The sequence below is a fragment of the Apteryx mantelli genome, chromosome Z (assembly GCF_036417845.1).
Source record: "Apteryx mantelli isolate bAptMan1 chromosome Z, bAptMan1.hap1, whole genome shotgun sequence".
In the NCBI taxonomy this organism is placed as follows: Eukaryota; Metazoa; Chordata; class Aves; order Apterygiformes; family Apterygidae; genus Apteryx; species Apteryx mantelli.
This window is the reverse complement of record NC_090020.1, coordinates 71,468,014-71,494,844: the sequence shown is the minus strand read 5'-3', so window position 1 is coordinate 71,494,844 and position 26,831 is coordinate 71,468,014. Positions and strand designations below refer to the sequence as shown.

The window sequence follows — 26,831 nt, the reverse complement described above, 5'->3', positions numbered from 1 at the left end:
CCACACTTAGAAAAGTCTACTTACCCCTAACCAACCCTGGCAAATGAGGTTCCTGTGTCCATTCTCTTCTGTCTACACAAGTAAAACTTTCATTTCAAAAGCAGCATCACAGTGAAATGAAGCAAGACTCCTCCTTCAGTCTGCCTGACAATATGGGCATCAATGTCAACAGCATTAATTTCAACTTGATCTCACAAGGGTAAACATGCTCAATACATCCTTCTCATGCTTCTGACCTGACACACATTCTTCAGGGTATTGTCCCTGGAGAGGTCACTCCTCTCTCCACAACCACCACTGTTCTGAAGCCCTTCAAACCCACTAGAACAATACTACAACTGGAAACAAACTGTGGCACTGAGTGAATAATCGCAATCTGACTGCATCAGCTTACAAATTCCAGTTTCATTTTAGAACTGCTTTTAACTTTTACTCCAGACTCTCACCACACCTCTTTTTTTCAAGAACAGAAAGGAAATATCTTTGTGTCTGTCCAGAGGTACTTATCACTGATCCTTGGCAATGATGACTCATGGCCAAAGACAACTGTCTTGCTAATGGTTCTTAACCACAGTAGCAAACAGAAATATTCAGCAGCCACAGAGCAAGAGATGGGAGAAGAGTAGAGAGAGAAGATATTGAAAATAGCAACTCATATATGGAAAATAGAAAAACCGCAAAGAAAAGACAGGAAGAGACAGTATGATAAAACAGATCATCTCTAGCAGAAGAGACCAGACAAGAACAGAAGAAAAGGCTGAGCAAGAGGAATAGAAACAGAGTCTAATCCCCTTGCCTATAGCACAGGAGATTTTCAGCAGAGCCAAAGAAATGTAGAGGTAGTTTTCCATAGAGGGACTTGTTATATTGCTTCAGATGACCCATGTTTTAGTCTATAGGTAAAACGTGTATGGTCCAGGCAGTCTTTGTGAAATTGCTGTTAGTAGTCAGAGCTGTAAAGGAACAGGCTCTACACTGCTGTTCATACATAAACAGAGCTTTAGAGACAGCAAGCTTTAGCTATTAGAAGGCTTTGTGTTGGAGAAAAGGCACTTGACTTGTGACCCTAAATCCTGTAATTTCATAACCTAAGAGGAAGTATCAACACTGAGTTATTCCCAGGAAATATGCCCTCAGACAGGGCTATTGGCATTAAGAGTAATCTTACAAACACGCAACCTCAAAGCATGGGACTGCCTGATAACTACCTGCAAGAGGAAGGTTGGTTAGAGCATTCATCAACAGAAGGACCATGGAATTAAAACCACCAGAACACAAATCCTATTTCTTCAAATTTCCTTTCCCCCAGCAATTTTCTTCCAGACAGACCAAATAGAGTGTGTAGAGGTGTTGGGGGGAAAAATAAATTAAGAGAAAGAAGTCACTTATATTTTGATCATTATCATTTATATTTTAAACACTTGGGAGATGTCTAGACATTACAGCAAAATGTCTATGCAAGGATCTAGATAATGCAACCTGACATCTCAGGGGTACTTTCATTTACAAGAGGTAAAGATACTTTTATTTATAAAAAAGTTCATAAATTGCTTTGATAAATACACCTTTGTTGAACAGCAAAGCTAAGCAATCACTACTAAAAAGTATCTGAGCAGACATAACTTGGGTTTGTTCTTTCTGCGAGTCCCCAAAGGGGTTCTTGTCTGAAGAACCCCTCTTTTCAGAGGAGTTAGACAGGTATCACTGCTCAACTGCTTCTGCACCATTTGGCATACGATACCCATGTACTGAACAGTGCAACACTTGTGTAGGACAGGGGAACACAGAATTAGAGAGAAAGGTGACACCAGATACTCTGAAAACAGGATCATTCAGCTTCTAAGAGGATGCTACAAAAAAAAACAACCATACAGTCTTTTCTTTTTAAACAAGTCTCCTTCTAGCTTATTTATCTCTTATCGTTCAGTTTGTCCCATGTACTTTGCGTAGCTTGCAAAATAAATTTTCTCTAGTTTCATCCATCACAAATTTTCAGTAGGGAATAGTGACCTGAATGGGCAAACACAGAAAAATATATGGACACACATATACATATATATTGGGAAACAATGCAATGATTAAGGTATGCCCCAATATAAAGTATCCATTAACCAAATGATTTTTCTCCAGCATCATCTGAAATGATGCCTAGCTCTTTATCCTTCGAAAAGGGAAACTATTTTCCTGGGGAGGAAATGGTTTGCCTTGACTTCAAAAGGAAGACTTCAAAACAATCACCGTTTGTCCCAGGACAACTTCTCAGTCCTTGAGATCTTTACTCTTACTTGCTCATCAAAAAAGCCCAGCAAGCAGTGCAACACCAACTGAGGTCCCTCTACCCTCACTCAGGAGTTTACTGAGGTTTACTGAAGACCTTGCTGCAGATCTTGGGTGTGCTAGCCACAGGCAGCCTCTGCTCCCCACATTTTACAGCCTAAAACAGGGACAACAGATGGACAGGCTAAAGAGCGCAAAGAAAAAAAAAACAAAACACTGCTTAACATTGCAGGTGGCAACCACGAATCGAGAGAAAATTCACTTTTCAAGTTCTTGTTCTGTTTATGTCGGTTTTCTGTACTTATTCCTAATGCACGTAACTGTACAAATCCAACAAGACTTTAAAATAATGCATCCCCTAACTACTCTCCTCTGCATTGTATGTGGGCACAGACCACACAGGCTGAGCAAGCCCAGGCTCTCTTTAATCTTCCAGTGCTTTGAGCGTGCACAGCAGGGAGATGCACAGGTTTGACCTACATGCCACTGGGAGTGTGTTTTTCTCAATGTATTTCAAAGAACTAACTTTCAGAATTTAAGAAAGAAACCCCAGTTGCTAAAACATCTCTCAGAGGAGAGGTGAGTGAGCAGTCTTGAAGCCCTGATATGAATGATACTAATACTTCCACTCAGGTTTGAGGAGGTAATTTAGTTACAAAGCCCTACGTTCGGATAGTTACAACATTTGATAAAGTTTAGTCTGTCAGGTATTTTTATAACTATTTCTCAACTCAATGGCATAGCTAAAGTACAATGCAGAGCTAAGGACGCTGCATATTGCCAACTCCAATGTACAAATTAAGTACACTGAACTTCGAGTAGAAAAGTCATATTTCATTTTTAAAGACCTTTGCACAAAGGATAATTAATTGAGAATATCACTGTAGGTGAAAACCTAGCACAAGAGTTAGAAAAAAAAAAGGATGAATTAAATATATAAGAAAAAGTGTGCAGGACTTCTCTGTGTGGGACCTTAAAGCGTCACCTTGCAACTAGTACAGCAATCTTTATAAGGCTGTGATGGATCCTTGCAATCATCTGTTATATCCTAATCCTATTCATCGCCCTCTCCAAGAATCTCTGTATCTGGTCAAATCAGGAAACCCAGACAGAGACAGTCAGTCAGTATTCTGGCCTGTGCTAGCTAAGGGGCAGTTATCATGGACTTGATCACATGATGCTCCATTCAAAATGCCTTGAAAACATAAAACACTTGATGGCCTCAGGGAAGCCCACATGCATTTATTTAAGGTTCAGAAAGGTCAGCTTAGGGCAACATGCACATGGAGTTCAGCACTGGCCTAATTCTAACTTGCTGAGAGTATGATCTGGTGAATTCAGGGTGCATTTGAAATTTCCACATTTAAATCTTTACCAACTCCCATGAAAATAAATCCACATATGAATGTTACTTGAGCAAGAGCCAGCAAAAATCCCAGAATGGCAGGTATGTACTTACCTCTGTTAAATACCACAGAAAAATACTTGCATTCTGTAAATTGCTGCCTGACATTAAACACCCGGAAGCCTGAAAAATGTATACAGATATCATTTTCTTGCTGGGAATCTGGCGTTTGTATCATAAGCAATGAATTAAAAATGTTTTCATGAATATAAGCTTTATCTTTTGCTGATCACCTAGTGAAAAGGCTTAGTGCCTTTCTGTGGTGCACACACGCAGACACAAATATGTGTACACACACACACACACACACACACACACACACACAATTTTTCTCATTATCTTGTAACAGTTCATGCTGCCAGGCCTTACACTTTACAGACTTTAAGAAGTTCAGGTTGAACACTCTGCAAGCACGAAGATACTGTCTTCACAAGTATTCTGAGACACCCAGGGCAAGTCTGGATGCCGCACCTGATGCATACAAACCTGACACATCCCAGTGAAGAGCTGACTGTGGACTTCACAGTTTCGGTGTTTGGTATAAATCTGACTGATACGGCTAATGAAGTGAGTTCAGGTACTTACTCCAAGCATACAGATTCACTCTTCACATTATGGAGCTTAGTCCACAACTTCCTTTGAAAGAGCAAATTCGACTGTGACTAATAACACTGTCTGCATTTTGGGACCTACTGATCAGTGAGATTCATCAATCTGTTCTCCTATGAGCAGTTCTTACAGCATGTAGTGGTGAGCAAACTCCTGCAGATTAGTTTTACATGCATGAAATCGCTTCCCAGAAGAAAGGCTATATCAGCGTTCAGGAAAGTTCACTGGGTCACTTCATTCAAGAAATATCTTCTTATACGTTTAATTTACTATTTCCCAAATTTTTTCAACCTACTGAAACATGATCACAGAAATACTGTATCTATTCACAAACTGACATTTTGTTTTGAGGATATAAGCTTGTTTCAAAATTTGAGCTTTCATAAAACATCTTGAGCACACAGCTCTAACTAAGCAACTGTGATACTTGAAGGACTAAACTTCAGCCAGAAAAACTCAATACAAGTTATTAAATACAATGCATTTCTCATTCCTGCACCCAGCATTACCTTCCTGCTAACCTCCCCTGAGACAGTCTGTGCTTGTCAATTCATTCTAAACTGTCCATATTTTAGTTCTTAATCTGCTGGAGGAAAAATAAACACCCAAAGAAAAACCTTTACCAAACAATTTTTTCTGCCAAAAAAGAGGAAAAGGTAACAGACAGACTACCTAACTCCAATACTACAAAATCAGAGCTTCATTTTTAAAAGACTGAAGATGAAATTTTGGTAAATAATGCCAAAAGACAGTAAGACTAGAGAAAGCAAAAATGTGAATAATCAACTGGATCGAACTATTTGTTGTATAAGTCAATTGAATAAGTCTAATGAGTATGAAGGAAGCAATAAAATGAGAAAAAATCGTTGAAGAAAGAGTTTCAGCGACGATTAAACATTCTTGATTAACTGTGCTACAATTACCACTCTTTGTTCAAACTGGAAAGCAAAACTGTGTCAGCCCAGGTATCCTCTGCATTTTGTGTACAGTGAGTATTTTCAGAAATCATCATCTGTTTCTGACTCCTAAATCCAAACTTATGCTTCTAAAAGACTGAGACTCGCTTCCTTTGGGCACCTACAAGTAGATCAGCCATTTACCTATTCAGGTAAAACTACTACTGAAGTGATCAGCAAAAGTGGCATCAAGATGCATCATTCTTTCACAACCTTGCTAGGAGTAGCCTCTGCCTTTTGCAAGCTTTTTTTTTTTTTTTTTTTTAAATAAGTGATAATGGTTTGGTTTCTGACAGAGTTATCTCAGAAATCTCTGCAAAGCAGTGATAGTACCACACTTTCCAGGTCTTGAAGAAAACAGACAAAGCATTATTTTTGTTGGACCATTGATTCTAAACTAGCAAGACATGCTGTCCAGTATATAGAGTATTCCCCATTACTGAAATCAGTAAAAGTTAACTTTTTTTTTTTTTTATGCCAGACCACCCATCAATCTAAGCATACACTTTTTATTGTTCTAGCATGCCTGCAAGGTATTATTTTGGAGGAAAGTAATCTTACATGGTTGGTTTACAGAACAGAAGTACCTGAGGGAATTAATAGACCCTATCTGCAGATTCACATCAAAATCATATTAAAACACAATATAGGCTGTTCAACAAAAACTGCCTACAATAACCAGCTACAAAGGAGAGGATTTAAAACTCTGGAAGCCGAAATCTACAGTTCTCAAATATTTCCACGTCACCTTGGGTCTTCGTCAAGAGTTTACATCCTGCAAGTCCTACTTCTGATTTAAGTCCACACTTACAGAAAACTGGAATATGCAGCAAAAGTGATTTTTTATATATATATATTACAGATGTCACAGAAAGTGAAGCTTACAACTAGAAATCTGTTCATTCTGAAACAGCTTTAAAATAGAAGCTTAATATAGAGAGTTTCAATGGAGTAAAGCATTTTGCACAGGGGTGTTCAGCTCCCCACAAACGAATCCTTTATGAGAAGTGCCCTATTTGTAAAATAACCCAAAGGTTAGAAACCTTCAAGACCTGGAAAAATTTACAGAATAAAGAGCGACTTCAACCTTAGAGACTTTCTGAAGAGAACAGGTGAACACTTTTCATGATCTTGAAAAATCATGAATGTCTCCATCCAGCACCACCAAAACATCTAGAAGATTCACAAATATTTCATTGAAATAAAAGCAAACTTTATGCCATTTTTCAGTAGTCAGAAACTGCAAGAATATTCAGGGAAAAAGCAAATCTGCTTGCCCTGTTCTTGCTCTTTCCTAAGAGTCTGCATGTAGCCACTGTTGGAGAGCAAAATAACGGTGAGATGGGCAGTGGGTCCAAAACAGTACAGCTATTTTTATGATTCTTTAAACAACGTCTTGGTTTGAAATAACTTCTTCAGTTTTTATGTATCTTGTCATTATTGAGTTAATACATTTAAACTGGTTCAACTCCAAAATGAAACTTTTTACTTCAAGTCAGAAAATCTGTATTTTTCCATCCCCAATAAAGTACTCCTGTTTTCTTGGCTTTTGACAATTGCTAATGAACAACAGCAACAATAAAAGTTATTTCACAAGTTCTTTCTCTGACAATACGGAATTTTCTGGGATATAGGGAACAACAGTCTTATAGGATTTCGGATTAGGTTTGTTGACCTCTAAGGTCATAATAGAGAGCGACTATTAATGCTGGATTGCTGCACACCACAGAAGAGGCTCCTGTTCAGGCCACAGAAGAATCCCACGTGATGGACTCTGCAGCAACCCTGCAACTTCGTGCTGAGGTGAGGTGTTTTTTCTGGAAAGAACTCTAATCTTGCTTTAACAGATTTCACTTCTCCATGCATCAGTTGTGCTAGCAGCCTCATTGGTAAAAATGTACCATTTAATTCCAAGCTGAATATACATGGAGTAAAAATGGCATTTATATTTCATTTCCTGACTATCCCCAGCGCATGCTGTGATGGTTATGTTCCTACTGGTGAGCCATCCTGAGAAAAACATTGCTCATATTCTTCAATCAGACTCAGAAACATTTTCATACTCTGTCGGAAGAGACAGCTCCACCAAAAATATGAATCTCATAGGGTCTCTTTAACACCAAACTTCTTTACGGTCTTGATATAGCAAATGGTTTCCTCAGGATTTCATTATTTCTAATAGCACCATAAAATGGGTTATTAAAAGTTTTAAATGGGCAGCTCATTCTCAAGGAATAACTTAGGGGACATCATCTTCAACTGAACCCTGAATCTGAGTATACTGGGGCACAGTACATACATGCCCAGGAGCAGCAAAGAATTCAACCTCTTCTCCTCAAAATGCCATCTGATCCCTCCTCCCTTTGGTTGGGGTAGGCAATTCCTCACTATTTAATCTTCTTGATGCTTTAAAATTCTACTCTGACATATTATACAGCAGTACACTCTTCTTAGGCGGCCAGACTATTATGGAGTACAGCACAGTAAGAAACACAGAATGACATTGCCACATATGTTAAGTCAAATATCCTTTGAAAGGTATAATGTCTTTACAAGGGTAAAATGTGGATTATATTAGTGATGGAAGGGCTGTTTAGGTAGCATGAGCAGAATAACAGATACTGTGCTAATTGCTTGGATTTTGTCTTTTTTTTTTTTCTTCTTCTTCTTCTTCTTTCCTTTGCAGATTCAAGAAAAGTTCAGGAAATTACCATCACTCTCTAAGAGAAGAGGGCAATTTAATATCATATGGGCTCCCTGCTAGGCATCACAGCATTTTAATACATGCATTCAGGAAAGGTGTAAATTAAAACTATGAGAAATTATTTTAGGTATATATTTTTGCAAGATAAGCTTTAGAAAGGAAGACACTAGTCCCTTTTTCCCCACATCACTGAACCTCTAGTTTGACCTTCATCTTCTGTAACCCAGGACATGACTAGCACCACAGGACCACACACGGAGAGGTCTTTGACAAATTTTCTCTCTGCCTGGATCTTGCAGAGGTTCTTCCATGTGATTAAGGCTGAGGTGCTGGCAGAGCAGCAAGGACAGTGTAGGCAGGAGCCAAAAATAACGATTCAGCCTGCCTAGCCCAAGAATGATAGGAAGCAAGCTATACGCCGCCTGGCTGTCAGGAAACTGTCCTGTTATAGTGTTTGGTCAGGTGTTCCCCAGAGCTCAAGGACGGCTAACCTGAAAGTATTACCATACCTAGGAGAGTGGTATTACATTTTAAGTGTTAATATATTTCTCGCATCTGCCCTGCTTTAGTTTTTCTTCCAAGACAGAACGTGGTTTAATTACAGCAAAGCATTAAGGCACAAATTTAAGTCTCAGCTGAATTACAGCAATGACAAGTTAAGGCTGAACTGTGGTCCTCATCCTCCACTTTCTAAGAATTGTTTCTTAAGGTGCAAGAAGTACCATCAGTAGGCCTACTGATGCAAAAAAAATCACTAGTGAGAGAAAAGAGTTCAAAACTTGGTTCTTGATGACAATTGATTGCTGCATAGTTCTTAGGTTCCAGTTCAATGGTTTAGGTTCTGCTATACACCAAACTGTCTGTAGAGAAGCTCCAAGGTCACAGATCTTGGCTCTCTACCAGACTGAGCTACTCAACACAAAATTTCACTGAAGAGAAGCATCACTTCTTCACAGAGTTTAAGATGCCACCTGCAGAGAAGAGCTCAGAGCAGGTCAAGTCATGTAAGGGAATTCAATCATCCAGTACTCACCCACACCTTATATACAGCATGGCAAAAACAACCTTCCCAAGGTGCTAGCAGCATGAATTTTTACAAGGCAGGTTACAGTAATTCACCCACAGTTTGCACTAGCAGCTCTCTGAATTTAGAGTACCTACTCCAATCTTGTCCTTGAAGAAGAATTATAAACAACCTTAATTGCTATCCCCTAAATTAGTCCTCCTAAATATTTTTTGCCAGAAGGTGACTGCAATTTGACAGAAATCAATGACATGGATCAACACTTCTCAGCTATTAAGCATTTTCTAAAAGCTCTCCATAAAAGGTTCTCTCACAAGTAAACCATCACTAACGTGCTGCCAACCCGCCGCAGAGAGCTCCCCGCATGACTGTCGACAGATGCTCACTGGCATCGCTCTGATGCTGTCCATGGGCAGCGTCATTTCCTAGGAGGACGGATGGCTGAGGCTGGCAGAGAGAGCTGAGAGGCAAAGTCAGCGATGGGTGGTGGTGAAGCTGTGCCAGGCTGAAGCTTCAAAAGGACTACATATGTTTCATTCCCCAAGAGCACTCAAGCATTTACACATGGGCTATCATGATGTATAGTCCATTACTATAACTGCGATTGGTTGAAGAATTACTACATTTCAGCTTAGGTTTCCTGAAGATGACTATGGAGGAGGAGGAGGAGGAAGGGTTTTTGAGGTCAGCCAGATCTCCCACTTGTTAACATGATGGCTTCCTATTTTACAACAAGCCAGTCTTTCCAACCCAAGTTTACAGGAATCATGCCTCATTTCTTCTCTTTGAATTGAGTAGTGTGTTAACCCATCATCGATATTTTTTCCTCATAATTCACTTCTTGTTGATTCCACCCCCACTTCCAGAGTTACACCCAGATGCTGTCCTAGCATTTTTACCACTTCATTTTCTCTCCCCACACTTAAATATCATAAAGGGGGCTGTCGCTTTTCTTCCAGATTCTGTTTCTGTCTTTCTAGCAACAACGAATATAATACACCGTCTGCAGCCACATCAGACTACTGCAGCCCCAGTTTAGACCACAGTGTTTCTGAACATGCAGCTGAAAACTGCAAAGGCTACTTCTTCCCTGAGGCCTCACACAAACATCACAGCCATCATTCCCGTCTAGATCTCTTCCTGAACTACCAGTCCTAAATTTCTTTTCTGCCAAAGAGGCAGCTTTCAAATAATTCTATGGTTCAGCCCCAGCTTATTAGTTTGCTTTTTTACCCAAATGTTTGTTTCACTGTGGTCCAATAAGCGCTATTTTACTCACGTGTTCCTTTCCATTTTTATTACTTCCATATTTCAGTGAGGACTCAATTTTATCAGTTCAGTGCTGTCTTCATCTGAAATACTTTCAAACTGACTGGATGCAAACACTACTGCCAAGATTAAAACCTGTTTACTGTTGTCCTGCTGTGTATTGTAAAAAAATATTCTGAGGTTTTACCAAAGTCTTTCATCAGCTCCCCAAAAATACTTGAAGCTCACTTCTCTAATATCAACATGAAATCTCTGTCAAGAGTAGCAAGCAAGAAATACGTAACAGCAGGCACAGTCCTACTGGCAAACATCATATTATGCCCTCAGCAATTTCATATCCTGATCTAAATTTGGTAGCTATAAAAACAGCTTCCACCAATAGTTTTCATTTTAAATATCCTAGCTTGGCATTCACGGAATATTTCAACAATGCAAAATAACTTGGTCTTACCACAAGATCATAAGAGCGCAGCTACGTTCTGCCAGGAGTTCACGTAAGCCTTTTTTCTATATGGTTTATCATAGAATTTACTTAAACTTCTTTCTAAAAAATTTTGTTGCTTTCATATTTTTTAAAGACAGATCTTGGCAGCAATGCTATACAGAAAGTTCCTTCCAAAAAGAGATCCTAAAGACTAAATGTAATAGAAAGTGATACCACAATGATGTACATTTTCAGAACATACATAAGAACTACTACAGAAGTAAAGAACTCTTTCCAGAACCCACATATAAATTGAGCAGCGTCTGAAGTGCCTGGGTATATTCTTTCATTTAGCAGTAAAATGTCCTTTTGTTATTGTAAATTTCACCTTTTTTCCTCATCGCAGTGTAATACCTATGCACCCTCTTCCCGAGCACAGATTTCCCTCTGCTTTTGCTTAAATCTTAGCAGTGAAATCAGTCAGCAAACCACTCCTGGGATGTGCTCTAGATGCTTTCTGAAGCAATGCTTTGCAAGATGATGGAGATAAATCTGGTAGCGTTCATCTTCTAATCTGCAGATAGACACTTGGGTTTAGGAGCAGATATTTGGACACAGCAGTCTCAGAAACTCAGTTTCCTTATCATGCTTTAGATAAAGCATATGATGATACCTAGGCTGATACAAAAAAATGTAACAAGTGAGAACACAGTGGCTGTCTATAATCTGTTTTATAACCTTTTCCTCTATATGAATTTATAAGAGGTGGTAACAGGTATTTACAGTTGTCTTATGTGGTTACATATGTAGTAGAGTCTGCCAGTGTCCGTTTGCTTAACTCATTACAATCACAACAGACCAAGGGCCTGATCTAGCACCATCAGTCATCAAAGTGTGTCTGTCTGTTGACTTCAAAGTGCAGTAGATGAGATCCCAAATCCTGCTTTTCTCATCTAGTTTTTCCTTAATCTATATATAGGTCATAATCAAAGACAATGGAACTTTTGGATAAGGCTAAATTTTAAAGTTTTTGATTTTTTTCCAGCTCTTTGAAGACAGATTAAATTTTCTTCCATGCAGCTATTTCATAAAGGTTCATTTAAAGATTGGAAGCAATCAACTTCGGCTGGTACTCATCTTTTTTACAAATAAGTTGCACTTGGTATTTTAGAGGGCCACATTTAAGTCCATCATCTAATCAGCATTGCTTTCTTCATCTGCTCAGAGCAATTTATTCATCAAGAGATAACCAAAATAGACTCAGTTCCACACAGCACAGTTACATACACTGCATAAAGTAAAAATACAGTGTTATTGCTCTGATTTAGTGACACTTCATACAGATCTGCACTTACACATGGTACTAAGTAGTGGAAAATTGGACCCAGCAGTCTCAGACATTAAAGCTGAAACTGCTCCCGGTGGTTGGTGAACTGTATTATCCAGCAAAACATCCAAAAATATTTACCTGTGAACTGGGTTGAACTACTGCAAAATGCTTATTTCAAGCATATTCATGTTTGCTTTCCTCCCTCCAAATGGCATTTCTTGGTTTGTTCATATATTGGTGGGAGTTTTGAAAATGCATTCATTTGTCTCCTATATTAAGAGGGCTCACAGCTTATTATCTAAGAGCGAGACATGATTGACCCTCCCCACTTCTTTATGAATGTGATTTGTATGTTGGAAGAACATGCCTCCATATTGCTACTGGCTTTACATATTCTCTAATGAAGTATTTGTGGTCAATATCTCACACTATTAAAACAGAGTTGAAATGAGACACGAAGGAAAATTCTGTGTAAAATGGATTGCATTTAGGTTCTTTTCTTCTGCATTCTAAGAACATCTGGGGAAGCAAATGCCAAAAAAGATAAAATCCACAGTTCTGAAAATGACCCTGGTGGCTTATTGTTGCCTCAAAGTTATTGGGGAAGCAGGCTGGACTGGAAAGTGGCAGGCTGGCCACAGCAAAAGCTAGTTCCTCTAGGGTAGGCGGTACAACGTGTGAAATTCAGAAAGATATATTCAAACTTCGAAGAAGAAAAATGGTGATTGATATGAACTGGAAATAGCCAGTAACTGTTTAGCAAGGTTGTCACGAATGCTGGGAGACCAAGGAGGACATCCTCCAGCCTTCCCCCTGCAACTCAGCAGCAGTGGGGAAAAGACTCATGGGCCCAGGAGACCACAAGCAAGAATATCATCGTTGTTGCACAGCTGAGCTCAGCCGCGACGGAAGAGTTCAGGCTCCAGTTACTGCTCCCAGGACAACTTCTGTTGCTCTATCCATTGCCTATTTAGTTTCAAGTGCCTAAACAGTCCCTGAAGCAAGGACACAAACTTGTCTCAAACCTCTCTTGTCCCAGTCGAGTTTCCCATCACTGACCCACAGCGTTGCGAATCCTCACATGCTCTTTCCACATGGCATTACAAACTTGGCACTTTCCAGCAGACAAATGGAGAGCATCCGGCCCAGCCTCATTTACAGCCTAAGGGACAGGGCATTGAAAATCATTGAAGAAAATAGGCCATCAAGGGTTATACAAAGTAATAATCTGAATACAACCTTTTGGCTCAAAAAATGTGTAAGCATAGGCCAGAAGAGTAGGGGGGGAAAATATCATTTTATTCTCACCTTGTTTTTAAACTCTTTCCTCGGCACAGGCCACAGAAGATGCCGAAGGCAGAGTGCCAAGCCTGCTGCACGCTCCATCTCATTCGGCACAGCAGTTCTTACCTCGCCCTTGGGTCTCCATCCTTACACCCCACAACATGTGACACTGGCTCCTCTTAACCCTCGTGAAGGTTATTTGTCCATATACCAAGAGGCACTCCTGCACAAATCCAAGTCACTTTCAAAGAGCATAGATTCCTCACGATTTTGTAAAGGTTCCAGCCTCAAAGGAAACTGTAATAATTTCATAGCGTAGCAAGTATACTGCCAAGCAGCTATGAATTGAAATCATAAAATGGATCAGCCAATCTTTGAGTAACTTGCTCTGATCTCTGCAGAGCAGAAAGACTTGACAGGACCAGATGCATACTGGGACAAAAACAAAATATTTCTCCCCAGTACCACTACAACACTATCCCAAGTTCTCAAACAACTTAATGTCTGGTTTTATCAGTTCATATTCACATGGTTTCCAGTCAAGAGAGGCTGCATCATTAACAGCCAGTTCATTACAACAGACCATAGAAATCCCAGTTTTCTCCATATTCTGAATCGTGATTTCTAAAGGGATTTCTGCCTCTTACTCACTAGAAACAACAGTATTCATTTGTACCTGCACTGTTCGTGTCCTTCACAGTGTCCCTTGGCTTTTTTCCCCTATATCACAGCTATATCCAGAAACTGTTGAGGCTGGCTTGATTTCTATTTATTTATTCTCAAGTTATAAAATATGCTTCTCAAAACACTCACTGGGCACATGCACCAAATAACACTTCACTAACAGCGCAAGTCCGACTCCCTATCACAGCAAAAGCCTGCACAACTAGATAAGCCTTGAAGCATGACTAGGAGATCAAAATACCTGTGTTCCCTGTTCCCAGCCTAAACAGGTCTTATTTGAGAACAACCCCTCCCACTAGAAAGTGTAAAGGCTGTCAATTTTGCATCGGAAGTAAAGAAAGCCAGAACCCCAACTGAGCAGTGCTTTTTAGATTAAAGTTCAACAAAACCGAGCATCTCCATGCCATTGGAAAAGCCTCCATTTCGACCTTGGAGATGGTGAGAGAACTATACCAAATAGGGGGAAAAGCTGAAATATAAAAAATATTCCCTGAAACAGAAAATCACAGTTTTGGATTCACACACATACATGGCCTAAACAGTCCTGAATTTAAAGGCATAGTTGATTGACCAAAAAGATATCCTGATTCCAAGGCTGTACTTTGAGGCTAGTCACACACCAGCAGTAAGCACAGTGAATTCCAGTGTGCACCTGCAGAGAAGAGGTCCTGGAGATCCAGCAAGCAACTCCCAAAAAGTACTTTTTTAGCTCAGCTGTATACAGAGATGAACACAGACGAACCACAGCATCTGCCATTTAATGTCCTCCAACTAAAATCCAGCTGAGCTGCACCAGTCGTCTTCTTGAGATTAGCAACCCTGGCCCACAGATGAAGAAAATGCGGCAGAAGTTTCTAACAACTTTTTTAAGATCAGACAGCAACTTTGCAGAAAATAAAAATGACTAAAATGCTGCATTTCTTTTCTGTCCTTTAATTTCAGGCACCAGAGTGACAAATATCAGAAGACAACTCCAGTCATCCTTCAGTTCAGAAGACGTACAAACATGTCACTTGGCTTTAGTGTGAACATCCAAACTAGCCTAAAGCTTGTGTTTTGGAGAATCCAAACTTTTAACAAAAGGATTTGGCAAAAACAACAAATTAAAACACTTTGAGACATGTTAATCACACAGTTTGATTGCATAGCACTACATGTACATGTAACTAAACATTTTTCCTACTCTCACTTAAATCCCAGTTTAGTAACCATTTGTAGTTATAAAACCAAGCTGCGTGGCTGCCAAAATAAAGTCACATACCAAATATTTAATCAGATTGAAAAAACAATCTTCTACCAAAACATTAATACATCGCAGATGATAACAGGACACCAATGTAAGCCAGGATATGCTTTTTACCCCATTGTGCTTTGTTTTGTAAAAACGTGCTATTGACTTGATTTAAAGGTCAGGATAGTTCAGTGCACTTTCTCCTGGCTTTTTTAAATTAGGAGAAAAAATTATAATCCCATAAACCTCCTGGGCAGGCTTTTGCCTTTGTAGCAGCACTACATGTCATATGTCTCCAATCATCTGAAACATCCTACTAAGTGTCACACGCAGAGGGGAGATAAGTCTGCAACCACAGCAAAGGAAAACTGCTTTTTCTTCCCTCCCTTTCTCCCTTCTTCCAGCTACTACTGGAAATATTTTATTTCACAGTTCAAATGCTAAGCTGCAGCATTTAAGCATGAGGTATGTGAGCTAAACAGATAAAAGATGAGATGAAGCAAAGATTAAGCATTATTTAATATGAATAGACACATTTAAAAGGGTGGCAATGAATCTGAAAACTGTCCCAGCGATTTGTTTTAAATTAGATCATGATGAAAACCATGAGACAGTTTTAATCTAGACAGAAAAAGATAGAATCCGTGCTTCTAAAAGAAGAAAAAAAAAATAGATTCCATTTCACACCGAGAAAAACCACTTTTAAGTGGTTATGACATTCTGCTACATTGCAGTAGGAACATTATATAATAAAGATTCTTTTAGGATACTTGGACCTGGTCTGATGAAATACTGTGCACCCTAAGTATCCATGGGAGCTGACAGCACTCAGCACCCCTCAGCATTCAGGCTCCTGTTACCTGTCAGGTACAGTTTTATTAGGGGGAAAATCATACCCAGCTTTGCCTCAAGCATTTCAGGCAGATGACAATTATTTAAGGAGGGACTACTAAGGCTATTATAAACTTCAATTCAATATTTTTGTTGTTTAGCTATTCTTCCATATAGCCAACAGTAGAAAAAAAATAAAAAACTTCAGATTATCCAGCCACTTCGTAGCACAAACTATTACTTTGCTACCTATCTATATCCAAAAAGGAAACTGAACCCTTACTATAAAAATATGAAATATGACCTCAAGGTGTCTAGCTGTGGAAAGATGCAGCACCAGTACAGGCTTCTATCACCAACATATACACGAAAACATACACACACAAACTATTCATCACTGAAATGCCCCAGAGGAAATCACCACTGATCCCAATTTCTGATTGGCTGCTTGAGGAAGTAAAATCAGTGTTTCATTGCATTTGTTTACATTGATTTATCCCTAGCATTTCAGTATTTCTATACACTTATTAGTTGATACTGTACAGCTATTCAAATATTGAAAAAGATCAGATGGAACCAAGGTCAAATGAAAAATCCTTCACCCTTGGGAAAGTTTAGATTAAAATACAAACTTTCAGATTTTGAAGCATCTTTCTTCCAAATTATATTCTTTGCAGTGTCCCATGGACTTTATGCTAAGCACCGCACAAGCTCACAAATTGAGCCCCTGTAATTTGCACCTCCTTAGAACAAAGGACCAGATGGGCTCAGAGGTTTTTCTTCCTGAACTGGCTGCTCTCTGAAGAGCAGAACTGCTAAACACAAGTCTGTCTGCTAAATCTGAAATGTATTTACTAAATATATGTAATCAATATTTAATTAAGTAGCTAAAATTTTAATTAACATCTCTGTGCTGAGCAGTAGAAAAGATTGCTTTTTTTCCTTTAAATATAGAAAGCTCTCTATGTACATTTACAGCTGTAGCTTCATAACTTTGTCTGCTTTGTATACCTGTTTTTAGTTATTTGCTCATTTAGTTTTAGTGTACCTGAACATCTGCAAAGCAATGATCATTTTGTATAAAAGACACAGTACAAGTCGCACTACTGTAAAAACTGTAGAAAGTTATCAAACATAAAATGTTCACTGAGCTAAAACGCATTAGAAGTAAGGACAGGTTGGATACACAGACAGAACAGCAAAAACATTTTCAACCCAGAGATTAAATGAAATAGGAAGTCAATGAGGTGGAGAGAAAGGAATAACTCCAGATGGCAATAAAGCCATTTCCCCTGCTCCACCTGCCTGCCAACGCAGCGAGACGCCAGGCAGGGTCAGAGGAGACGCCAGCTCTCCTGCAGCCGAGCCAGAGAAGAGAGGGCGGACGGAGACCGGGGCATTAAATACATCGCTCCTTTGGGAAACCAAGCAAAAGTGGTCTCAAATCATTCCTTGTAGGAAACGGGCAACTAACTGAAGGGCCTGATTTGTCTGATTTTTAAGGCAGAATGGGGAACCAAACAGATTCGTTCTATGCATCCTAGAAACATGCTGTGACAGGTGAAATTAATGGTGAATGCCACAGGAAAATAAATTACAGACAAGTATTTCTGAGAGTGTTGGAAATGACACATCAGCATGTGCAGAGCTACTGAGAGGCTGTTTTATGGATAAAGCTGATGTAAAGAGAAGCTCATCACGGTGGAAAAAGACAGAGTTACCAAAAAAGAAAAAAAAGGAAAAAAGGAGTCTTGAGATCCTCTTTCATTTTATCACCTGAAAGCAAGGCAAAAAGTACTTATTTCAGGTGAAAAAACACTGAAATAAGGTACAGGGTGCACTGGAAAAAGAAACAGCTCTTTCAAATATTTGTATGTAGGTCAAAAGCTAAATGGGCAACCTGCATTATAAGCTTATTTATAAGTTTACCTGCATTATAAATTTAAGGTTCTAAACAGCTAATTTTGTACCGAATGAGATCCTCGAAAGCAAAGTAGAGGTACTACGTTGACCACTAGTGGACAGATAAGGATGAAACAGGACCCAGGTGATTCCTGCATACAATTACTCTTCATTCTAGGAATATCCATGGTTATTGGCTATTCAAGCTCAAAAGTAAAGATCTTCTTAAACACTGAAAATGTTGTGTATGGGAACTGACAAGGAAGTATTTTTAGCTATTTTTAAGATGAAAGAAGTTTCCCATGGGGCTGAGAATGAGAAATGTCCGCCAAAGAAGTAATCACTTGAACATCTGCAAGGTACTACAATAGAGACAGGAATTTAAAATCTCATTTGAAACAGATCTGTTTTGCTACTTCAGCAGCACTGACATTCACAGAATGGCTAAAGTATTCCAGCTACTATAACATAAATGGTTTTCTCAAGTCTCCAGGTACCATCTCTACAGGCCACCTGATCAGGATGAGGAAGTCGATGAGGCCTTCTACAGACAGCTGGAAGTAGCCTCACGATCCCAGGCCCTGGTTCTCATGGGGGACTTCAACCACCCCGATATCTGCTGGAAAGACAACACAGCTAGGCACAAACAGTCCTGGAGGTTCCTGCAGAGCATTGGTGACAACTTCTTGACACAGGTGGTGGAGGAGCCAACAAGGAGAGGTGTGCTGCTGGACCTCGTACTAACAAACAAAGAAGGACTGGTGGAAGATGTGAAGGTTGGGGGCAGTCTTGGCTGCAGTGACCATGAGATGGTGGAGTTCAGGATCCTGCGAGGAGGAGGCAGGGCACCAAGTAGGATCGCAACCCTGGACTTGAGGAGAGCAAACTTTGGCCTCTTCAGGGACCTACTTGGAGGAATCCCATGGTTGAGGGCCCTAGAAGGAAGGGGCGTTCAAGAGAGCTGGTTAATATTCAAACATCACCTCCTCCAGGCTCAAGAGCGGTGCATCCCTATGAGTAGGAAGTCAAGCAAAGGGGGTAGGAGACCTGCATGGATGAGCAAGGAGCTCCTGGCAAAACTCAACCAGAAGAAGGAAGTATACAGAAAGTGGAAAGGGGGACAGGCCACTTGGGAGGAATATAGGAATGTTGTCAGAGTATGCAGGGATGCGATGAGGAAGGCTAAGGCCCGTTTGGAATTAAATCTGGCTAGAGATGTCAAGGACAGCAAGAAGGGCTTCTTCAAATACATCAGCAGTAAGAGGAAGACTAGGGAAAATGTGGGCCCTTTGCTGAATGGGGTGGGTGCCCTGGTGACGAAGGATGCAGAGAAGGCAGAGTTACTGAATGCCTTCTTTGCTTCAGTCTTTACTGCTCAGGCCAGCCCTCAGGAACCCCAGACTCTGGAGGCAAGAGAGAAAGTCTGGAGAAAGGAAGACTTTCCCTTGCTCGAGGAGGAGTGGGTTAGAGATCATTTAAGCAAACTTGACACCCACAAATCCATGGGCCCTGATGGGATGCACCCACGAGTGCTAAGGGAGCTGGCGGATGTCATTGCTAAGCCACTCTCCATCATCTTTGAAAGGTCATGGAGAACAGGAGAGGTGCCCGAGGACTGGAAGAAAGCCAATGTCACCCCAGTCTTCAAAAAGGGCAAGAAGGAGGACCCAGGGAACTACAGGCCAGTCAGCCTCACCTCCATCCCTGGAAAGGTGATGGAGCAGCTCATCCTGGAAGCCATCTCCACGCATGTGGAGGAAAAGAAGGTGATCAGGAGTAGTCAGCATGGCTTCACCAAGGGGAAATCATGCCTAACCAATCTGATAGCCTTCTATGATGGAATGCCTGGCTGGGTAGATGAGGGGAGAGCAGTGGATGTTGTCTACCTAGACTTCAGCAAGGCTTTTGACACTGTCTCCCATAGCATCCTCATAGACAAGCTCAGGAAGTGTGGGTTAGATGAGTGGACAGTGAGGTGGATTGAGAACTGGCTGAATGGCAGAGCTCAGAGAGTTGTGATCAGTGGCACAGAGTCTAGTTGGAGGCCTGTAGCTAGCGGTGTCCCCCAGGGGTCAGTACTGGGTCCAGTCTTGTTCAACTTCTTCATCAATGACCTGGATGAAGGCACAGAGTGCACCCTCAGCAAGTTTGCCGACGATACAAAACTGGGAGGAGTGGCGGATACACCAGAGGGCTGTGCTGCCATTCAAAGAGACCTGGACAGGCTGGAGAGGTGGGCAGAGAGGAACCTCATGAAGTTCAACAAAGGGAAGTGCAGGGTCCTGCACCTGGGGAGGAATAACCCCATGCACCAGTACAGGCTGGGGGCTGACCTGCTGGAAAGCAGCTCTGCGGAGAAGGACCTGGGAGTGCTGGTGGACACCAAGTTAAGCATGAGGCAGCAATGTGCCCTTGTGGCCAAGAAGGCCAATGGTATGCTGGGGTGCATCAGGAAGAGTGTTGCCAGCAGGTCGAGGGAGGTGATTCTCCCCCTCTACTCAGCCCTGGTGAGGCCACATCTGGAGTACTGTGTCCAGTTCTGGGCTCCCCAGTACAAGAGGGATGTGGCACTGCTGGAGCAAGTCCAGCGAAGGGCTACAAAGATGATTAGGGGACTGGAGCATCTCTCTTGTGAGGAAAGGCTGAGAGAGCTGGGCCTGTTTAGCCTGCAGAAGAGAAGGCTGAGAGGAGATCTTATCAACGTGTACAAGTATCTGAAGGGAGGGTGTCAAGAGGATGGGACCAGACTCTTTTCAGTGGTGCCGAGCGACAGGACGCGAGGCAATGGGCACAAACTGAAACACAGGCAGTTCCATCTGAACATGAGGAAAAACTTCTTCACTGTGAGGGTGACAGAGCACTGGAACAGGTTGCCCAGAGAGGTGGTGGAGTCTCCTTCTCTGGAGATATTCAAAACGCGCCTGGATGCAATCCTGTGCAATGTGCTCTAGGTGACCCTGCTTGAGCAGGGGGGTTGGACTAGATGATCTCCAGAGGTCCCTTCCAACCTCAGCGATTCTGTGATTCTGTGATTCTGTGAAATCTCCCATATCTTAAAACATTTACTAAAAATCTCTGACATTTGATGCTCCCTTTTTGTAAGCCTAATTCTCTATGAGGTCTTGTTTTTTCTTTTCCAAGCACGATGATGGTGGGAGAGTGGGAAATAGAAATTTCAAGTCTAAGAGTCTCTTCCTAAATCTGGGTAGTGTAAAACAAATTCCACCTGCCAACAGCTACTTCTCATTTAAAATGAGCCAACTTTAGCTCTGCTTTGTCTAAGTAATCGCTTTCTGGCAGATGGACAAAGGACGTTATAGGTCAAGATAGAAAAAAAATCCCATCTGAGAGCCAAAAGAAGTTAGTCAGATCCAATGCACTGCTCATAAGGAACTACATTAAGCAAACACGGCTGCCAAGCTGGTGTCGCCATGAAAATCATTTTGACTCAGAATTGTATTGCTCACAGTGAAACCTCAGGTGATAAGAGCACATGGGCTGAAGGCAAAGGCTTCATCTACTCAAAGAAAGAACAAAAGTCTGATGTGAAGCAAAACCCAGGAGAGTCTCTGTTCTCAAAACGATGCGCCCGAAGAATATTTTGGGTCTCAAATTCATTCAGAAGATATTATCTACACTACAGGAACTACAGACATGCCCCTAGCAAACGCCAGAATTGCTCATATGGCAGATCTTATGGTAGCACCAATTTTAGTGGAAAGATTAGTTGCTTGGGGAGGAAGAGATTATTATTCCATCATAAATTATTCTTAAATACCTCTCAGGGGGTTTGGAATATTAGAAATAGCATCAGGAAAAAAGGTAACATATATTATACATATAATATATATTATTTATATAAATTATTTACATAAAAACTCAGATTCATAAAACTAGATATATATTAACAGATTATCAATAAGATAAAGTTAATTGATCAGTAAGTGGGTCAAGTCATAAGGAAATGCTGCCTACTGAGATCTACTTTATTTTACTGCATTGCACATAGTTCGTATCCTCAATTCAGATAACAAGGGGTCATTAACAGATCAGAGTAAATGGACTCTGTATTCTATCACCAGTTTGGGGACACATAATTTCAGTTATATAAACCTGTATTAGCTATGGAAAACTACTTTTTATTCTGGCCAAAAAGGCACAGGCATCAACAAAATTACACTTTCCCAGCTACCAAAAGAATTCTCCTCCCCCCAAAACAATCCTCCACCTTTTTCTTGACTGGACTCTTGCGCTTTAGCCAGGCAGGTCTTTTAACACAAAAGGCAGTTTACAAACACTAGGAGACGTACACCTTGGGCAGAAGTCATAAGAATATATCCTTTCATTGTTCTCATTGTCATAGCAATGGAAGACTAAATATGCATGGTATTATTTTCTGGTAGTTAAGAGATTATTTTGTTTCCAAATACTGTATATACATGAATTTCCACTGAGGAAATTTCCTCTCCACTTGAGGAAAATCTGTCATTTGCAATGCAGGAGAAAAGAGATACAAAGAGCACGAAAGAGGAAAACATCATGGTATAAGAAATCATTCTCATATATTTGGAAAAAATCTAGATGGAAAAGTTTCTTACTGACAAAGCTGAGAGAAGTTATATTGGAGATCTCTGCCTCAGATACTGGATTTCTGATTTATGAAACCAAGAATATTTGGCTAGAATTACTGAGAATGAAATGAGAGTGAATGAATTCAGTGGGATACTGACAAAGTCTGGCACACAGAAATGTAAGTGCTGATAAGTAGTATAAATTTGTGCCTGCATTAGGTTAACAATTGACCAAAAAAAAAACCCACCCCCACATGATGTGTGATCAATCATGTTATTAAACGTAATATGAACACTATCTTATATTGTAGTGTTTAAATACTAGCATGACTGAGTACTGTTTCTTGTGTTTCTCTTTTTCAACAGCTAAAATCATATGCATGTCTGTGCAAATACAATGTATCATCTCAGCTCCGAGCATTCCTCCTAAACAGTGAGAAATGCATTGATGTTTTCTAACAAAAAGCAACATTTTTTTCTCGAATACACTGGAATTCTCTCTGTATTGGATCAGTGATGATACATCCATTTGGAAAAATCATTATCACATTTTCAAGCTAATAGTTTGTTTTCTTCAACATTAGTGTTGGAATGTTATTCAAGCTCCTGAACTATATTCTATTCTACTTCTGATGAATTAAGTTCCAAATCAGAACTCAGCTGTTGCAAGAGAAGCTTATGCTCTGCTGGAAAGAATAAGAACATACTCTTAACTTTTTTTTTAACCAAAAAAAAAAAAAAAAGGGAAATGTAAAGAAAATGCTGTTTACAGGGTATATCAGCAATTCTTTGAAGACGTTAAGTGTTAGTTTCCAAACCAGTTAAAACTACACAAGTTAAAGCTATAGAGATCTGACACAAGAGGTTTCTGATTCTACCCATTCCTTACATTAACTACTCGGACAGCAGGACTTGTGTTAAAAGCTCCTACGCACACACAGTGTTAACGTGCACATGCGGACCAATGGGAAAAAATCTACAAAGAAACATTACGAATGTCTGAAAGATCATTTCTTTTGAAAGAAGAAACCAATTCAATGTTTGCCCTTGTACTAATGCTCTGTATTTCCCACATTACATGTTGAATATGATAATAAATCGATTACCCGAAGATAGTACTACTTTAACTGCGCTGATATCCAAACGCCACACAAAGAAATAGGCAGAGTCCGTGTGCCAGGCTTCCTAACAGACAAATTTATACAAAGTACGTTCCCCTTCGATACGGCTCTATTTGCCAAAGCTGGCATTTTAAAAGTGAGATAGGCAAATAAACGGGGTTTATGATAATTCACACCAACTGAAGGACAAATTTCAAAGGTCTCAATCCTATGCCACTGGAATCAGAGAAGTTTTGCTGCTGATTTCACAGAAAGCAGGACTGTGCGCATCGCTGTTACATGAGCAAAACCCTTCTTATAACATAAGGGGGCATTTCCCTCCCTTAAAGACTGCAGAATTGGCTCAGTGCTTAATGTTATACTGGGATTAACTGGCAGTTACAGTCTACAGTAGGCTAGTTTTTAAAACAGTTTAGACACGTTAACACAGCGTGAAAGCTTATATTGTTACTGCCTAAGCTGTACGAAAGCTCTGAACAGAAGTCCATCATGAAAACAGCCACATATTTTACAGAAAAAGCTATGAGAAAAAAAAAATAACTGAGAGATTTTGCTGAGATAGATGCAGTCTTAAGATGCTGGTGACATCAGTCAAGAAGTCTGTTAACTCTGATGCATATCAAAGGCAATTACTGGCTTTCAAATGCATGCAAGCTTGATGACGATCTCCTCAAAACCAATAAAACCTCTCTAAAACAATAAATTTAACCTGTAAAAGCCCCAATGTATTGCAAACAGAGTCATTTCTCATCATAGGCAGCATTCTGTAAGAACATTATACCACTTGTGGGTTAAGGAAAAGTTATTAGCATGAAAAGCTTTTTACAGCTCCAACATGGTTTGATGTAACAGTCTCTTACGGGTTCCTATGCCTTGGAGGAACACCATTTTATATACAATATATTCAATTAAACAAAAAAACAGTGTAGCAAGGAAAATATTAGACATATCACATTGTGAAGACAGTAAGAGACTATGAAAAAGATGAATAAATTCTTTAAAAAGGACACACCTATGTTTAAACAAAGCAGATATAGAAGACATGCTAGCAAATAGTAGTTGCAATTATATTAACTTAAAAATACCTTTAACTAGTGTTATAATAATTATTGTAACACTAACAGCTGCTATACAAAACTTGCAGGAAATGAACATTTCCCATAAGGAGCCTAAGAGACGTTACAGTTTCAGTATCTCTGAAATCTCCTTCCTATCAAACATGTAAGAGGGGAGACTGTAAAAGAGGACTTGCAAAGCAAGGTGACCTCCTCAACCCAGGGACCAGCCAAACCACTTAACATTTTAGATTTAGACACATATTTTGCTTATGTTAAGTGTGCAGTTATAGTTAACACCTTACCGAAAAAAAGAAAGTCCAGGAAAGAACAATTAACCAGCTAATCATAAGTCAGATTGTGAACTGTCATTTCTTAGCTTATTTAAAATAATGTTGAGAGAGTATGTTTTCTAAATGCTACGAGACATGAAGTCTCATCTGGGTATAGTCTGTTCACCCCATGAAAGCAGACAACCCTGCATCCTCCCCTGCTTTTCCCACAGAGTACAGAGCTAAGATTTTCAAACCTTATGAGAGAAGTTTAGGAGCAAACACCGACTAGACGGCATTCTGCTCTTACGCTTGGTCCAGGTTATGGATTATCATGTCAGTAAAGCAGCACATAAACACGTTACTTTCCTCAGCAAATAAAACCAGCCTGCGCCTTTTGCCAGCCACCAAGTTAGTTACGGTTCCCAGCTGCAGGCAGGGCGCACTGCAGCCATCCCCCTCCGAGCCCCCGCTACGCTCGTTCGCGTCTCGGCAGCGCACGGGAAGAGGCTGCGACGCCTCGGGGGGAAGCGGCAGCGGCGCGGCGCGGGCCGGGCCGCCCCGATGCGCGGGGCGAGCAGCGGCGCGAACCCGCCGGGCCCGGGGCGCCGCGCAGGGGCAGCGCCCGCCGCCGCCACCCGCCCCCGGCAGCGCCGCCGCCAGCTCCGCCGGCGCTGCCGCGGGGGCACCGGACGAGCCGCCCCCGCCGCCGTCGGGGCCCGACCCACCTGTTGGCGCGGGGCGGGCGGCGGCCCCGGCGCAGCCAGCAGCGCTCGCCCGGGCCGGGCCGGGCCGGTGCCCCCGCCGGGCGCTCGCCCTCGCCGCGCCCCGCAGCGGAGCGGAGCGAGCGGAGGGGAGGGAAGGGAAGGGAAGGGAAGGGGCGGCCGCGGCGGCCCTACCTGGGATCGCCAGGTTGGTGAGCGGGGCGCCGCGGATGCTGTCGGGCAGAGCTGCCATCCAGTCGGCGAGCCGCAGCTCGCTCTTCCCTTGCGACGAAGCCATGCCGCCGCCGTGCCCAGCCGCTCTCCCGCCGCCGCCGCCGCTCGCTCCCGCCGCCCCCCGGCCCGGCCCGGCCCGGCCCGGCGCGGCACCGCCCCGCCCGCCCGGCACCGCCCCGCCGCCCCGCGGGAGGGCGCGCACGGCCCGCGCCGCCAACGCCGCCGACGCCGCCGCCGCCTCGGCCCGCGCCCCGCCGCCGCCCCAAGTTTGCGAAGTTGCCGCCGCGCGTCAGCGGCCGCGGGCTGCCGCGACCCGCGCTCGGCCGCGGGAGGCGGCGCGGGGGGGCCCGGCCGTGCTGCGGCGCCGCCGCCGTCGGGCACCGCGCGGGACCTGCCAGCGCCTGCGGCTCGGCCGCGGCGGCGCTGCGCGCCCCTGCGGCGCCGGGCCGGCACCGGGGCTCACGGCGGGCTCCTGCAGGCGGCCCCTGCCTGGAGCGAGTTTCTCTTCTGCCTGCGGTGGGAGCAACCGGGGTCGTGATGCCCAGCGCAGCCGTCGTTATTTCAAGAAGCGTATTAAATGTTGGCGTTAACCAAGCGTTTGTATTTCTGCCCCTGAAACAATGAATTAATGAACCTGATAAAGCTCCGCAAGCTGCTGTGAAACGTTATAACGATTCTCGTCTTTAGAATTCAGTGTGACTTTTTTTTTTTTAAGGTTGTTGATATTCAAGGTTTGTTGCCTTCTAAAGAAGTTTATTTGATGTATCTATGAAAACCAATGCCTGAGAAGAGCCACGTGTGCAACAGGAACAATTAAGAGTTCACCTTGCATTCCTAGGAGGCCAGACTGTGGTCCTTCCGCTTATACTCTTACTCAACGTTTTCTGTAACAGCTGACTTTAAAAATAAAAATGCAGGGAACACTTACTAACGTTTTTTTTTTT

At 41.8% G+C, this 26,831-nt stretch overlaps 1 protein-coding gene across 1 annotated transcript in view; it reads right to left on the bottom strand.

Moving 5' to 3' along the window:
* Positions 1–25,951, bottom strand: part of PLCXD3 (phosphatidylinositol specific phospholipase C X domain containing 3) — an 80,732-nt gene extending 54,781 nt beyond the window's left edge. Inside the window, exon 1 of the mRNA XM_067316053.1 lies at positions 25,849–25,951. Within this exon, the coding sequence (XP_067172154.1) occupies positions 25,849–25,951 (103 nt within the window). The remainder of the gene's footprint in view (positions 1–25,848) is intronic.
* Positions 25,952–26,831: the final 880 nt, after the last annotated feature.